The following is a 14,176-nucleotide window of genomic DNA, read 5'->3' as shown; positions in this document are numbered from 1 at the left end:
TCTTCATGCCTTGACCTCCCAAAGTTCTGGGATTACAGGCATGAGCCACTGAGCCTGGCCAATTTGTATCTTGTAAGTGCATATGTTCTGAAAATTATGATTAAAATATAATCATAGATTAAAACATGATAATGAAACTTATGATGAGATATTTCCTTCTAAATTTTTGGTTTTAGTGGCGGCATGATTTTGTGCATGGATGGATAAAAGTACCTGTGACTCATGAAACACAGGAAGAATGTCTTGGGATGGCAGTGTTAGATATGATGAGAATAGCCAAAGAAAACGATCAAACCCCACTGGCCATCTATAACTCTATCAGGTAATTTTCTTTTGCAAATCCTTACACATAAGTGTGAGTAGAGATTCTATATAATTCATATATATTTTCTGTGTTTACCCATGCCTTTTGATTTTGTAATACTAGTTAAGTACCCCTTATCTAAAATGCTTGGAATCAGAAATGTTTCAGATTTTGGATATTTCCAGATTTTGGAATATTGGCGTTGAACTTACCAGTTGAGCACCCCTAATCCAAAATGCTCTAATGAGCATTTCCTTTGAACATCATGTTGACATTCAAAAAGTTCTGGATTTTGGAACATTTCATATTTCAGATATTTGCAAGAGGGATAGTCAACCTATAATAAAAAATCATATGGGTAAGTTTTATATCTTGGGAGTAAAACACACTTTGTAAGGTGAAATTATTTAAAGAGTTGTACTACAGGAAATATCATAGGTATTAAATATCTATTATTTGATTTCATTTATTCTGAGAAGGCTAGGTAAGTTCAGAGGAATAGAAGAAACACCTGGAGGCATACTTTTTGATAGAAGATCCTCCAGTTGGCTATATAAATGACCTGAATAAGTATTTCCCAAATGGTGGTGTATATTTTATTTGCATTAGAATCACGTGGGGGAGCCTGTTAAAATCAAAGATTTCTGGGTCCTAATCCAAGAGATTTGGATTCAGTAAATCCGAGTTGAAGCCCACAAATATGAATTTTTACAGATGCTCTAGGGTATTCTTATACAAATGGTCCAAACTCTGCATTCTTCAAATTATTCTTCTGCATATTGAACTTGACAATCATGGCTAATATAAAACTGCTTTTTAAAAAGGTATATATAAGAATGGTTTCAGTTTGAAGGCAAATATGTATTTTATATATTACATACTTCCCAGATTAAAAATTTGAGTACATCATGAGTGTGGTTAAAGCTTCCTTTTTTGAAATTGTTCTCCCAATAACTGGCTTCAGTCATTTCTTTGCTATGTCATCAAAACAGTTACATACCCAATTTGCAGAGTATCAATTTCTGTATTTCTCTCTTTGGTTTTAAATATTCTTGTTTTACTTTCAGATGTCTGTTAGGTCTTAACCTAAGGGTGTAGGCCATAGGGAATAATTTTAGGAACTCAGAAATCTAGAAGATTCCAAAGCCCAAAGGGAAAAAAAAACACATTCATTCATTCAACAGCTACTTATTGAATACTTGCTGTATGCCAGGCTATAGTAGAACATAGTTGGAGGAAGAGTATCTTAGATGTCGTTACATAGAAACTGAAGGAATTCAGGGGAACACAGTTGAAGAACAGAAGCTTTGACCCATTGAAGATGAATGTTATAAATATGAAGCCATCTCTAGACTTAAGCTATCGTGGAATATTTCTGCTTTGAAACCATGATGTCATCCAAAGTCTTGGCACAATCTTTCTATGTAGATTGTAGTTTCTTCCAGTTCGAGAATCATGTCATCTATTACTCTTATCCCTACATTATTTAGTCTAGTGTCCTAAACCTAATGACTATTTAGTAACTGTATTTATCTGATTCTTTTAACTCATGCTCTTAGCTGGGATATAAACACAGATGCAAAATGCTGCATCTTTTTTTTTACTGCTTTACTTTAAAAATAGTGTAGATATTAAACATTCATATAAGATTCCATGATATTTTTAAAGAGTTTATTGAGATAATTTACAAATCATAAATCTCACCCATTTAAAATATACAATTTAATATTTTGTATTATATTCACAGGGTTGTATAAAGATGACCACAATCTAATTTTAGAACATTTTCATCCTTTCTGAAAGAAACCCCATGCCCATTAGCATTCAGTCCTCATCCCACTTTCCCCCAGCCTCTGGAAACCACTTATCTTTTTGTTTGCGTGGATTTTCCTGTCTCAAACATTTCATATAAATAGAATCATGCAAAATGTGGTGTGGCATTTTTTTTGTCTGGCTTCTTTCACTTAATATGATGTTTCCAAGGTTCATTCATGTTGTAGAATGTATCAGTACTTCATTTCTTTTTATTGCTGAATCATTTCATTATATAGATATACCACATTTTGCTTATTTGTTCTTCACTTGATGAAAATGTGGGCTGCTTCCATGTTTTGGCTATTGTGACTAATGTGGCTATGAACAGTTGTATATGAGTAATTTTGTGGATGTATTTTTTTCATTTTTTCTTGTGCATATATTTAGGAGTGGAATTCCTGGAACATATGGTAACTGTTTAACTTTTTGAGGAACTGCTTAACTTTTCAAAAGCAGCTGTGCCACATTACATTCACACTAGCAGTACATGAAGAGTTCCAACTCTTTCCGCACTTGTTTCTGTCTGTATTTTATTCATCCTAGTGGGTGGAAGTGCTGTCTCATTCTGGTTTTGATGTTCATTTCTCTAATGACTACTGATGTTTGGCATCTTTTCATGTACTTTTTGGCCATTTGTATGCCTTCTGTAGAGAAGTGTCTATTTGAATTCATTGCTCATTTTTTAATTGGGTTATTTGTCTTTTAATTATTGAGTTTAGAAAATTCTTTTTATATTCTGGATACAAGTCTCCACATATAATCATATTTATGATTTGCCATTATTTCCTCCCATTCTGTGTATTGTTATTTTACTTTCCTGAAGGTATCATTTGTAGCACAAAAGTTTTAATTTTGAAGTAGTCTAATTTGCCCGATTTTTCTTTGTGTCTTGTGCCATGTGGAAATGTGGTTTTAGCAACATGGATGTCTTTCTTGGTTTTAGCAAGAGCAGTTTCTCTTGAAATAATGGAACAGAAGCCAAACTGGAATGAGTTGAGGGATAAATGGAAGGCAAGAAAATGGAAATGGCTATGTACATGCTTTCAAAAAGAGGCCAGATAGGCTGTGGCCAGAAGGAAATGTGGGATTGAGAGATTTTACATTTTATATGGGAAGGACATTAATTTAGCAAGCCCTTTGTGTCTGGATTCCACATCTAATATGTCATAGAATGAGGTCCAGAAAGGTTTCCTGGATTAGATGGTACTTGAGCTGAGCCTTGTAGAATGAGTAACTAGATAGGAGATGGATGATTGGAAGAAAGATTAGCATATATTAAGGCATGGAAAATTATTTAATGGTACTTCAGAAATAAAATGTTCCTTAGAAGCACAGAAATAAATTACCTTCTTTAGAATATTGTACATAGAGATGAATGTACAGAAAAGTCAGAATATTTCTAAATGGAATTGTTTTGATCACAAAGGAATTATTAGGAGTTGAAGCTGGCCTAAGAAAATAATATACAGAAGTATGTTTGCATAATGAAAATGGCTTCCAACAAAATGTAACAATTTCCAAAATTCAGGTAAATTTTGGAGCACAGCATCATAGGAAATATTTGTAGCACAGTTCAATATATGCCAAAATATTATCTTATAAACCATTAACTCTGGTATATGAAATAGAGAAAAGGAATTTTTAGAGATTCTTATTAACTAGACTGAGGATTCATTTCATTAGGGGAAGAAGATTAACATCTTCTTTTGTAAACATTGATGATAACTTAGAGTGTGTGGATATATTTATATCATCAAACAAAATCTTAAAGTTTTATACTGTATGGATGGGGGTTATGTCAACTTACACCACTTGGCCACTGTGTTGTAAGGCCTACTTAATCATGGAAAAAGGTGGTAACTTCTTTTTCAATTTTTAGATTTATCTTCCAATTTTTGTTTTGTTTTGTTTTTCTGTATGTGCTTTTTTATCCCTAGCTACAAGACATTCTTACCAAAATGTATTCGAGCAAAGATCCAAGACTATCATATTTTGACAAGGAAGCGAATAAGGTACAGATTTCGCAGATTTATTCAGCAATTCAGCCAATGCAAAGCCACTGCCAGAAACTTGAAACTTAAGTATCTTATAAATCTGGAAACTCTGCAGTCTGCCTTCTACACAGAGAAATTTGAAGTAAAAGAACCTGGAAGTGGTCCTTCAGGTGAGGAGATTTTTGCAACCATTATAATAACTGGAAACGGTGGAATTCAGTGGTCAAGAGGGAAACATAAAGAAAGTGAGACACTGACAGAACAGGTAATCCTTAATGATATGTTCTTGTTCTTTGTTATTTTAAGTAGAATGGAAATAAAAACAAAGTAATTTTAATCATTTGCAACATGGTATTGCACTTCTCCCATTTGATAGAAGTGGAAGTTTTTAATAGTGTGAACCTATCAAGGTCATATAATTCTTTGCCTACTATTCTTAAATGGTTTTTTCATTTAATTTTTTATGACAAAATAATTACCAATGACTATATTATAGTTTCAGAAAGATGTCAAATTCTAAAAGTGATTTTAAAGGAGTTTTGCCTTTCACTACTAGTGATAACAGAAGGCATAATAATAAAACTTGTTAACTAGAAAAGATTGATATTAATTGATTTTATGATAATATATACCTGCTAAATAATTAATTTATTTTAGGTTTGCATTGCAAGTTTTGAATGTTAATGTCCATGTTGTTCATAGATTGTTACTAGAGATTTAGAGGGATCATTTTTTAATTTTTCATCTTTGGTAGTCACATTTCCAGTTTTCTGGCAGTGGTTTCTACTAATGTTAATTGAATTGAAGAGTGCCATAGCACATTTTAGATTCCTGGCATCATTTAATGCCCTCATTTTTAAGTCAAGCAAGATACAGCATAGTCTTAGGGTTAGATTGATAGAGTAAATCACGTTTAATGCTTATCTATTGTTATCAATACCTTTTTTATTTTGAAGAATTTGGAAAGAATGCTGTCTTCTTCATAAGTCTTGTTTTAAAATGGCTCTGTAAATTCTACCCGTTTTTAATTTTACATGCTTTTAATTATAGGATTTACAGTTATATTGCGATTTTCCTAATATTATTGATGTCAGTATTAAGCAAGCAAACCAAGAGGGTTCAAATGAAAGCCGAGTTGTAACTATCCATAAGCAAGATGGTAAAAATCTGGTAAGTTTGCTTTATGATTGAATAATGGTTTCATTTTATAGTTCTCAGAAATATGTATTTTAGAATCTTAGTACCAAAATTATTTTCTGGTAGGAATTTTGATTGTAGTTTTAAATATAACTCTAAACATCAGTTCAGTAAACTTTTTGATAACATCTAGCTTTTTGTATTACTATCAACACCATCTTCCTACAGAGTTTCTTGTACATTACTGTACTTTTTTTACTCATTTTTATGATTAGCAAAGCACCAGTTACTTTCTCCCCCATCCCTACTCTAGATTATACTAGTTCTCTGATGTAACGCTCACCCCTGACTAAAATATTTTATCAACAGGGATGTATATGTGCCAGTTATACTGCCTAATTAAAGGAGAAAAAATAAATCAATGATGTCTGGAATTTATATAACAAAATGTAAATCAATCCCAGGTCAGCCCCACCCAAGCTGTAGGACATGGTTGATTCTAAAAGATCAACGCTTTCTCTTTTTTTAAATAGCTTCAGAAATCTAATTTATTTTAATGTAAATAGGAGAAATGAATTATTTTATACTTTGCTCTTAAGTTTCTCATTTATCTTCTCTGTCTTCTTTTTAACTCAGATGCTTCTTGACCCTTCCTGGCTTAAACTAGTTCTATTAATGTTATTTGTCCATTTATCTTAAGTATTTATATGGCTTACCTGTCTGGCTGTTCCAGGGTTATATTACCAAAATTGTAACTAACTTGCAACTCACTTAATTCAGCATAGTTTTCTGTTCTTAGATAAAAATATGATAGTACACCTACTGCCTAGTAGACTGTGAGCCTTTTGAAGGTAAGGATCATATTTTTATGTGTGTTTGTACCCCCTACACCTTGCACAGTACTCAGGGCCTAGTTTAGAAACAGCTTGATAAATATTTTATGGATGCATAAAAGGATGATTAACAATTATCAACCTCAATGTGGATATATAATAAATGTTTCTGGGAGAGTTTATTGATCTTAATATGAACAAACTGTAGTAACCCAAAGAACTTCTCTATGGGACTGTATTTGGACTTGGCTTAATTTTAAGTCTGCAATACAGAGAAGTTAAGTAACTTTCCAAGGGCACAGTGTTAGTTAAGTGGTAGGGCTATTTAAACTCAAATGCATGATTTGAAAACCTGAGCTCTTAAGTGTGACACTAACTTCTTTGCTAAGTATCCATAAAGCTCCTTAAAAATATTATACTGACATTTTGTTGGAATTGTGCAACAAATTGGGAAGAGTTGACATTTCTTTCTCATATTAAATTTTCTATTTTAGGGATACATTGTATTTCTCCTTGTATACAAGTATTATTTTATGTTTTTCAGTAATTCTTGATTTTATTCATATTGATACATCATGTTTCTTGCTGAATTTTATTCATGATATGTTATGCTTTTTCTGTTGTTTATTAAAAGTAATACTTTTTCTCTGTGTATTTTCCTACCAAATTATTTATGGATATAGGAAAGTAATTTTTGCTTATTATTGCATTTTCCCAGTGTATTATGTGTTAGTAACATTTTGTTTTTACTGTCATTTTCCTCTTCATTCTGGCATTTATTTCTCTTTATAATTTTTGGTAAAATATATATAAGATAAAATTTAGCATCTTAACCATTTTTAAGTGTACAGTTTAGTAGTGTTAAGTATATTCACTTTTGCATCCAATTTCCAGAACTCTTTTATCTTGCAAAATTGAAGTCTACACCCATTAAATAAAAACTCACCATTTGCCCCTCTTCCCAATCCTTGCAACCACCATTCTACTTTCTTTTTTTTTTTTTTTTTTTTTTGAGATGGAGTCTTGCCCTGTTGTCCAGGCTGGAGCACAATGGCGCGATCTTGGCTCACTGCAACCTGTGCCTCCTGGGTTCAAGCAATTCTCCTGCCTCAGCCTCCCGAGTAGCTGGGATTACAGGTGCATGCCACCATGCTTGGCTAATTTTTTGCATCTTTAGTAGAGATGGGGTTTCACCATGTTGGCCAGGTTGGTCTTGAAGTCCTGACCTCATGATCTGCCTGCCTCAGCCTCCCAAAGTGCTGCGATTACAGGCGTGAGCCACTGCGCCCAGCCCCTCTACTTTCTTATTCTATGAATTTGACTACTCTAGATACCTCATAAAAGCAGGCTGAAACAATACTGTCTTTTTGTGACAGGCTTATTTCAGTTAGTATAATATACTCAAGGTTCATTTGTATTACAGCATGTATCAATTTCCTTCATTTTTAATATATGTATGTATTCTGTGTCATGTATATACCACATTTGTTCCTTCATCCATCAATGAATATTCAGGTCGCTTTTTTACTTTTTGACAATTGTGAGTAATGCTGCTGTGAACATGGGTGTACAAATGTCTCTTGAAAACTCTGCTTTCAATTCCTTTGGATATATACCTTCTATTAGTCCGTTCTCACACTGCTATAAAGATACTACCTGGGACTGGATAATTTATTTAAAAAGAGGGTTTAATTGACTCGCAGTTCGGCATGGCTGGCCCAGGAAACTTAAAATCATGGCAGAAGGTGAAGGGCAAGGAAGCCATGTCTTACATGGCAGCAGAAGAGAGAGAGTGTCCAGGGGAAAGTGCCACTTTAAAACCATCAGATCTCATGAGAACTCCCTCACTATCATGAGAACAGCATGGGGGAAACCACCCCCATGATTCAGTCACCTCCCACCATGTCCCTCCCTCGACACATGGGGATTACAATTAAAGATGAGAGTTGGGTGGGGATGCAGAGCCAAACCATGTCATACCTAGAAGTAGAATTGCTGGATCATATGGTAATTCTACTTGTAATTTTTTAGGGAGCCACCATGCTGTTTTCCATAGCAGCGGCACCATTTTACATTCCTACCGGGAGTACATTCTCCACATGCTCATCAAAACTTGTTATTTTCTGTTTTCTGATAGTAGCCGTCTGATGGGTGTGAAGTAGTATCTCATTGTGATTTTGATTCACATTTCCCTAATGATTAGTGTTGCTGAGCATCTTTTCATATATGTATTGCCATTTGTATATCTTCTTTGAAGAAATATATATTCAAGTCCTCTCCTCATTTTTTAATCAGGTTTTTTTTGCTGAATTATAGAAATTATTTATGTATTCTGGATATTAATCCCTTTTCAAATATATGATTTGCATATATTTTCTCCCATTCCATAGATTGCTTTTCACTATGTTGCTTGTGTCCTTTGATGCGTAGATGTTTTAAAGTTTTAGCTAGTTCAACTTTTGTTGCCTATTTTTCTTTTTACTTTTTTGTTGAGATATAACATGAACCCAGTAAAGCACACTAATCTTACGTGTATAGCTCAATGAATTTTTACATATTTGTACATCTTTGTAGCCACACCCACCTCAAAAAACAGAATAGTTCTCTTACTCCTAGAAGGTTTCCACATGCATCTTCCCACTTATTCACCTCCACCCCTAACTTAAGATACCTATCATCTACCATCACTTAGTTTTATCTATTAATAAAGGTTGTATAAATGGACTGATACTGTACGTATTCTTTTAAAATCTAGATTCTTTTAGTTAGTATAATGTTTGAAGATTCATTTATGTTGTTACATGTGTCAGTTCATTCCGTTTTATTGCTGGGTAGTATTGAATTGTTTGACTATATCTCAAATTTTAAATGTATTCTGTTGATGGACATTTGGGTTGCTTTCAGTTTGGGGATTTTAGGGATAAATTTACCATGAACATTCTTATACATATTTTTTGGTGGACTTATGCACTCATTTTTTTGTATATATATATCCTAGAGATGGGATTATTGAGTCATAGTGATAGCTTTAGTATACTGCCAAACAATTTTTTGTAGTTCTATCAGTTCACTCTTCTTTCAGTAATGCATGAAAATTACAGTTGTCTCATATCCCCATCAACTCTTAATTTTGTCAGTCTAAAAATGTCTTAGTTTGTCTGGTGGATGTGTACTGGTAGCTATTGTAGTTTTTATTTTCATTGCCCTGGTGAGTAATGATGTTCAATACTTTTTCACTTACTTATTGTTCATCTGAATATCCTTCTTATGAAGTGCCTGTGACAGACTTTTGCACATTTTTCATTGGCTTGTCCCTTTCTGATCAATTTGTAGAGTCTCTATAGATTCTAAGTCTTTCGTAGGATGTTTGTAAAATGTATATAGGCATACGCCAGAGATATTTCTAGTTCAGTTCCAGACCACTGCAATAAAGCAAATATTGCAATGAAGTGAGTCACATAAATTTTTTGGTTTCTCAGTACATATAAAAGTTATGTTTACACTATAATCAAGTCTACTAAGTGTGCAACAGCATTATGTCTTAAAAATTAATTTAAAACACTTTATTGCTAAAAAATCCTAATGATAATCTGAGCCTCCAGAGAGTTATAATCTTTCTGCTTATGAGGGTATTATTTTGATGTTGATGGCTGCTGACCGATCAGTGTGGTGGCTGCTTAAGGTTGGGTTGGCCAAAGCAATTTCTTAAGATAACAATGACATTTACTGCATCAGTAGACTCTTCATTTCGTTAAAGTTGTCTCTGTAGCACGTGACATTGTTTGGTAACATTTTACCCACAGTAGAATTTCTTTCAAAATGAGTCAGTCCTCTCAAACCCTGCCACTGCTTTATGTACTAAACTTTATTCTAAACCCTTTGCTGTCTTTTCAACAACATTCACAGCATCTTCACCCAGGACTAGATTCCATCTCAAGAAACCATTTTTTTTATGCATAAGAAGCAACTTATCTGTCCAAATTATATCATGAGGTTGTAGCAATTCAGTCACATCTTCAGCTCTACTTCTAATTCTAGTTCTCTTGCTATTTCTACCACATCCTAGTGACTTCCTCCATTGAAGTCTTGAACCCCTCAAAGTCATCCATGAGGGTTGGAATCAACTTCTTCCAAATTCCTGATAATGTTAACACTTTGACCTTCTTCCATGAATCACTGATGTTCTTCCTGGCATCAAGAATGGTGAATCCTTTCCATAAGTTTTTCTATTTACCCAGCTCCATCAGATGAATCACTATCTATGGCAGCTTAGCCTTACAAAATGTATTTCTTAGATAATAAGACTTGAAAGTTGAAATTACTCCTTGACCCATGGGCTACAGAATGGATGTTGTGTCACCAGGTCTGAAAATAACATGAATATCCTTGTACATCTCTGTCAGAGCGCTTGGGTGACCAGGTGCGTTGTCAATGAGAGTAATACTTTGAAAGCAATCTTTTTTTCTGAGCAGATCTTAACAATGGGCTTAAAATAGTCAGTAAACCATGCTATAAACAATAGATGTGCTGTCATCCAAGCCTTGTTGTTCCATTTATAGAGCACAGGCAGAGTAGACTTAGCATAATTCGCAGAGCCCTGGGATTTTTGGAATGGTAAATGAGCACTGGTTTGAATTTCTAGTCACCAATGGCATAGGCCCTTAGCAAGAGGGTCAGCCTATCCTTTGAAGTTTGAAGGCAAGCACTGACTTCTCCTCTCTAGCTGTGGAAGTCCTAGATGGCATATTCTTCCAACAGAAGGCTGTTTTGTTTACATTTGAAAATCTGTTTGTTAGTGTCACCATCTTCATCAATGGTCCTTACTAGATCTTCTGGATAACTTGCTGTAGCTTCCACATCAGCATTTGCTGCTTCACCTTGCACTTATGCTGTGCACATGGCTTCTTTTCTTAAACGTCATGAACCAACCTCTGCTAGCTTCCAGCTTTTCTTCTGCAGCTTCCTCACCTCTCTCAGCCTTCATAGAATTGAAGAGCATTAGGGTCTTGCTCTAGATTAGGCTTTGGCTTAAGGGAATGTTATGGCTGGTTTGATCTTCTATCTAGAACTTTCTCTGTATCATCAATAAGGCTGTTCACTTTCTTATAATTTATGTGCTCACAGGAGTAGCACTTTCAGTTTCCTTCAAGGACTTTTCCTTTGGATTCATAACTTGCCTTTTTAGTGCAAGAGGCCTAGCTTTCAGCCTGTATTGGCTTTCAGCATGCCTTCCTCACTAAGCTTAATCATTTCTAGCTTTTGATTTAAAGGGAGAGATGGGTGAATCTTCCTTTCACTTGAATACTCAGTGGTCACTGTAGGATTATTAATTGGCCTAATTTCATTATTGTTGTGTCTGAGGGAATAGGGAGGCCTGAGGAGAGGGAAAAAGAAAGGGAAATAGCTATTCGATGGAGCAGTCAGAACATATACAAATTTATCACTTAAGTTCACCATCTTATATAGGCCCAGTGTGTGGTGCCCCAAAACAATTACAGTTGACCCTTGGACATCACAGGTTTGAATTGTGTGGGTCCACTTATATGCAATTTTTTTTCAGCCAAACATGGATGGAAAATATAGTATTCATAGGATGCAAAACCTGCATATGTATAGGGCTGACATTTTGCATATATGGGTTCTGCAGGGCTGATTTCAGAACTTGAATATGTTCAGATTTTGGTATATGCAGGGGTCCTGTAACTAATCCCCCTTGTATTCTGAGGGACAACTGTACAATAGTTACATCAAAGGTCATTGATCACAAATCACCGTAACAGGTATAATAGTAATAAAGTTTAAATTTTGTGAAAATTACCAAAACATGACACATAGGAAGTAAGCATATGCTATTGGAAAAATTGCACTGATAGACTTGTACTTGCTCCACATAAGTTTGTCAGAAACCTTCCATTTGTAAAAAAAAAAAAAAAAAAAAGGTCATATCTGCAAGGAGCAATAAAGGGAAGTGCAGTAAAACAAAATGTGTCTGTATATCAATAAGAGGGATACTAGTTAGTGAATTGCTAGTTCAAAGGGTATGAATATTTACAACTTTGATAGATTATTAAAATACTTCTCAAAAGGTGTTTCCAATGTATCTGTACACCTGTTTTCTTGTATCCTTTGCCAACACTGGATGTTATCAATCTTTTAATTTTTCTGCCAAATCAATGGGCAAAATAATGCTGTCCTGTTATATTTCATTTCCTTAATTAGAACCTGAGATTGAGCAATACCTCATGTGTTTATAGGTCAGCTTTAATATTTATACTTCTGTGGATTGCCTTTTCATGTCCTTTGACTAGTTTTCTTTTTTTATTTTTAATGTTTTATAGGTTTTATTCCCACAATGTATGTTAGGTATATTCCTTTGTTATACATGTTTGTAATCTCCAAGTCTTTTAATTTTGTTTAGGATACCTTTTATAGTACTTGTTTTTTTGGCTATTTGTGTTAGCTAAATACCTTTTATAGTTCAAACATGTCACATGCTTGTCTCTTTATTATAATTTTTGGTTTAGGACTCTATTCTGTGTTCTCTTTATGATTATGTAAATATTGTTCATTGCTGGGCCAAGAAATATGCTGTAATCACATTTTCATTCTTATATAACTTTTTCCAGGAGTTAATTATTGCTTTATGATTTTTCCTTTGTATCTAGCTTTATTTTCATTTTCTACAAGAACTCTGTAAAGTAGTGGACTTCTCAATACAAAATTTCACATAATCAAACCTGTCATATATGATAGCATTTTTACTTCTTTTCTGGAGAAGCACCTCTTCGATCACAGCATCTTACTTTGTAGTGTGGACTGGAAGTTTTCTGGGTACAGCTATTATTTTGTCAGCTGTAATTTTTGGTCATTCCTTTCTTATCCTGGTAACTATGTTTTCATCTCTCTTATATTGGATCTGATTTTCTAAATCTCATGTTTGCCCTGTTTTTCTAGGTACAGCCTCTGGTATTTGTTGGTATCTTTAATGTGATTGAGACAAATTAGAAAATTAATTTAGAGAGGATTTTTATGATATTGAATTTTCCTACCATGGTTAATCTTCTATATATTTAAATAAAAAGTTGTATAAGAGTGTTTTGAAGTTTTTGTTAATTATTGATATTGCATCCACTTTGTTACAAATGGGGCTTTTTTCATTATATAACTGACTTTTTGTATGTAAAATATAATACGTCTATATATTTTCCCATTTAAGTAACATGCTGCATTTTTGGCTGACTATATGTTCACATATGTATTAAGATACAATCAGGCCGGGCATGGTGACTCACGCGTGTAATCCCAGCACTTTGGGAGGCCAAGGCGGGTGGATCATTAGGTCAGAGTTTGAGACCAGCCTGGCCAACATGTTGAAACTCTGTCTCTACTAAAAATACAAAAATTAGCCGGGTGTCTTGGCGTATGCCTGTAATCCCAGCTTTCTGGGAGACTGAGACAGGAGAATTGCTTGAACCCAGGAGGCAGAAGTTGCAGTGAGCCGAGATCGCGCCATTGCACTCCAGCCTGGGCGACAGAGCAAGACTCTGACTGGGGTGGGGGTGGGGGCGGGGGCCACGGGGGACAAAAAAAAATCATAGCATAGCTACATATCCTAACATTTTAGTTTGCAGCATGAATACTTTAGCAGTATATAATTGGTATGTAGGGCTGATGCCGTGGCTCACGCCTGTAACCCCAACACTTTGGGAGACTGAGGTGGGTGGATCACTTGAGGTCAGGAGTTGGAGACCAGCCTGGCCAACATGGCGAGAACCTGTCTTTACTAAAAATACAAAAATTAGCTGGGTATGGTGGCATATGCCTGTAATCCCAGCTACTCATGAGGGTGAGGTGGGTGGATCGCTTGAGCCTGGGAGGTGGAGGTTGCAGTGAGCCAAGATTGTGCCAGTGCACTTCAGCCTGGGCGATGGAGCAAGACTCTCAAAAAAAAAAAAAGAAAAAAAGAAATGCTCATGATTTCTAATGTCAACTTTTATATCATATTAAATAGATTTCTGGCTGAGATAGGTGGTATATTAGTCTAAGAAGGACATTGGAAAATAAAGTAAAATGATGGCTATAGAGTGAACTAT

General features: G+C 34.7%; 1 protein-coding gene across 8 annotated transcripts in view; it reads left to right on the top strand.

The window, feature by feature from the left end:
- JAK2 (Janus kinase 2) overlaps positions 1-14,176 on the top strand; it is a 169,888-nt gene that overhangs the window by 85,325 nt on the left and 70,387 nt on the right. For all 8 annotated transcript variants that reach the window (XM_055092183.2, XM_003823367.5, XM_024930144.4 and 5 more), the window contains 3 exons: positions 177-322; positions 4,057-4,378; positions 5,164-5,283. In XM_055092183.2, the coding sequence (XP_054948158.1) occupies positions 177-322; positions 4,057-4,378; positions 5,164-5,283 (588 nt within the window). The remainder of the gene's footprint in view (positions 1-176; positions 323-4,056; positions 4,379-5,163; positions 5,284-14,176) is intronic.

The sequence above is a fragment of the Pan paniscus genome, chromosome 11, assembly GCF_029289425.2.
Source record: "Pan paniscus chromosome 11, NHGRI_mPanPan1-v2.0_pri, whole genome shotgun sequence".
In the NCBI taxonomy this organism is placed as follows: Eukaryota; Metazoa; Chordata; class Mammalia; order Primates; family Hominidae; genus Pan; species Pan paniscus.
This window is presented reverse-complemented; position numbering and strand designations above follow the sequence as displayed.